The sequence below is a fragment of the Populus euphratica genome, unplaced genomic scaffold (genome assembly GCF_000495115.2).
Source record: "Populus euphratica unplaced genomic scaffold, PopEup_1.0 scaffold5706.1, whole genome shotgun sequence".
Lineage (NCBI taxonomy): Eukaryota > Viridiplantae > Streptophyta > Magnoliopsida > Malpighiales > Salicaceae > Populus > Populus euphratica.
Genome location: NW_011505541.1, coordinates 5 through 3,329, shown reverse-complemented (window position 1 = coordinate 3,329; position 3,325 = coordinate 5). Strand labels below are relative to the sequence as shown.

The following is a 3,325-nucleotide window of genomic DNA, read 5'->3' as shown; positions in this document are numbered from 1 at the left end:
AAAGACAGTAACACCAAAACAAGAGTTCCATTCACCACATGTCTGTCCAAAAATGGAGAGTTTGTTAAGATAAAGTGAACGCCACCTTGGAAGTCGGGCAATGTCGTGCTACTTGAACAACACAACCACGTCCACGTGTTGACACGTGTAACACGCATGAACTATTTTTAAAAAAATAATATTTGTATTCTTAGCACTACAAAATCTCTCATTTATCTGCATGATATTAACAAAAAGATACCCAAATAAAAATACAAAAATATCCGTAGACGTAAGTTAAGGAAAATTCACCCTTTAAGGATAATTAAGTCATCCTAAAATGCTTAAAAAATAGAAAATACGACACCAGCTTTGAAACATCTTGAATATAAGGGTATAATAGCAATTTGAGTGGGCGATACAGAAGTGAAAATACTTAATTGCACCTTGAAATCTGGCAATGAAGGATGGATTCTTCTGAAATTATAAAATTACCCCAATAGCTCGTTTTGAAGTTTTGTTTGTGAAGAATAAGATAGGTATTTCACTTGGAATTATTACAGTGAGATACCCAAACATTTTAGAGTTTGTGTAAAGTGTCGATGGAGTAGTGATTGCGAAACCTGTAGCCTTGAAGCGGAATGGACTGGGTGTTCGGAGCTCTCAGCTGTGCCTTCCAAGTTTTTTGCAGCGAACGGTTTGATCTTCAGAGAGGAGTTATTTGGGATGTGGAATTATTTTTCAAGAGCAAAAAGTGGCACTGCTTCATGTTGTTGTTATAACTTGCTTTCAATTTGCGCCTTCTTCTTTTAGAATTCTGACCTGTTTTGTTGATTAGCATGTCACACAAAAATTATTGAAGCCTCTTTTCACATTCTTCTGTGTCAGTTTTGCTCCATTCAGGTAGCTACTAGAGAGATCTCCCAGTCAAAATATCCACAGTTCTAACGTTAGGTAGTTTGTGTGATTTATAAACTATGGGCTCTTTTTCTGAGAAAAAGAAGAAAGATCTTCCGTGGCTTTGAGGTTCAAATACACGAATACTGGAGATATGTTTCTCGGATGGGGTCTAGTACTCCATAGAATGTCATTAATTATCTCGTCTACCGCGGAAAGCATGGTTCAGGTATAGGGCAAAACATGCTTCCTATAACCCCATCTTTTAGAATCCCGAGTGGCAGCTTCTTGACATTATCTTGCCACAAGTTCCAGCTTCCAAGTCTTTGTTTCGGGAAAATTATATCCAACTCGTTTGGAATTCAATAAGAAGCGGAACGAAGGAAAATAAATTATTTGTTGGAAGGGAAAGATAATGAATATTGTGATATTGATATATTTCTAGGTGGAGAGAGGGGATGAAATGACGAGCAAATTTAACATATTATTTCCCTCTTTTTTCCCAAAAAGGCTGATTTTACCTCTCTGTGGTTCATTTAATTTCCAAAGCCTGTATTTTAATTTTTTTTACTGAGAAAAAAACTTATCCAGCCGTGGTGAATAGCGGGTCAAAATTACAAGAACTCCTTACTAGGTTACTGACAACCGCACCACCTCATGTCATACTCCTCGCAAAATTTACTGCATTGTATCAACAATTCAAAAATGATGGTACAAGGCATCATGAGTTCAACGTTTCCGGTCAAACCAAGCACTTCCAGCAACAAATGAAAATATAAATACAAATATACTGGCCACTATCTCTCCCGGTAAGCTACGACTTCAGCAAATTAACAGAGTTGAATTCACTTAAGAGATGGCAACTCCGGTACATGCAACAAATTTCAAGTGATGACTTGACAACTGAAAGTCCAACAATAACCAGGCAAAGGCTGGGGCTTGGATATGAGCCCTGATACCTGCAGAACAAAAACGCAGATACGGTAAGCCCTGTCTGTTTTTGTCAAGTTACAAGCATATGATTGCACGTGGCCCAGAATTCTTACCCTTTTTATGAACTACAAGCCACGTCTATACTCCAGCTGTTTGGTATTCTCTAGCAAAACCTGCCAAAAGGTGCACAATAAATAGTTCAGCTAAAATGAAATGTTTAAGATGCGTGCCAATATGTAAACATTAAGACATGGTTAAGATGCATAGGTCATTCAATCATATTCAAACTCTCACTTACTTCACGAATGTAATTTGCTATTGCCTTGCAGCCTTCAACAGCAAGTTGCATAACATTTTCAAAGGTATCAATTGGCAGCTTAGCATCCATCTGCATTAAAAAAACACCATAAATAAGGGGTCTAGGGGTAAAAGCTTTGCTAAAAGTAACAATTCTAATTCCCACGCTTGCAGCGGAGTTGAAACACCTGGATTATGCTGAACACAAATGATCGATTCTCACGTTTGAAGACATTGTAGAGTTGTATTTGAAGATCGATTGGAGTGGTATTAAGAAGCATCTGGACACTGTATTCAAAACAGTGCAGCAGATCACGCTATGAGAGCAAGGGCTATTTGGTGTTTACTTTCATCTTACTTTTCTTTTTACCAGTGAAGACGATTTAGAGGGATAGGAGGGTGTCAAAAGGTGGCTACAAGGAAAAGAAATGACACGGCAACTTTTGATAAAAATTTGCACACCACAAATTCTTGTTGTCACAACTTAAGAGTAACTTCCATGATGAAAATTTCCAGTCATACTTGTCCAGATCAATAACTTTCACGATTAACATCACCATGGAAGAAACAAAGGGTTTTTTATTAACAGGGAGAATTATATGAAATAGAGATTCACGTAAAAACCTGAAGAAGTGTCACTTTGTCCACCTTGGGTAGGATTCCAACAGTGACATCAGGACCTCCTGCACTGTCTTCAACATAGTTTAAATCTGGGTCAACAAAACAAAAGTTAGCTTCAATATGATAAAAATCAATTAGTGTAGAAAACAGAAAACTGCACATTCAAATGAGAGACATGAAGAACTCGCCAAGAAGAGGAGTGCTATTGAGGAATCCAGCACTACAAGAAGTAACAAGATCACGCATGGGGATACCTGCATCTGCTAAGGCCAAAGTTGCAGCATTGATGCATGCAGATCTAGTTCCTGCAGACAACATATGGCTTAATGGACACAGATTTTCCATTATTGAGTATGGAAATTTATTGAGTACAAGACAGTGAAGCATCTTAAATTTTCCATTATTGAGTACAAGACAGTGAAGCATCTTGGAGATTTCCAGTGGTGGTGCGATAATGAATACTAGAGAAACAGGCTCCTCAAGCGTTGCTTAGCTTATTTAGAAAGCATTGGATGTTTCTGAAGTCCATGCCTCTTGGCACTAGCACCAGCACAAGATTGATTTATTTGACTCATATAATTTGTTTTGGCCATTTTGG

The 3,325-nt window shown here is 37.8% G+C and overlaps 1 protein-coding gene across 1 annotated transcript; it reads right to left on the bottom strand.

The window, feature by feature from the left end:
- Nucleotides 1-1,503: 1,503 nt before the first annotated feature.
- Nucleotides 1,504-3,121, bottom strand: LOC105120233 (exosome complex component RRP41-like). Its single transcript, XM_011018415.1, has 5 exons — nucleotides 2,916-3,121; nucleotides 2,731-2,816; nucleotides 2,108-2,197; nucleotides 1,923-1,982; nucleotides 1,504-1,835 (listed from the first exon to the last, which is right to left on the bottom strand). The coding sequence occupies exons 1-4, from the start codon at nucleotides 3,112-3,114 to the stop codon at nucleotides 1,935-1,937; spliced, it is 423 nt and encodes a 140-aa protein (XP_011016717.1). The 5' UTR covers nucleotides 3,115-3,121; the 3' UTR covers nucleotides 1,504-1,835; nucleotides 1,923-1,934.
- Between the last annotated feature and the right edge of the window lie 204 nt (nucleotides 3,122-3,325).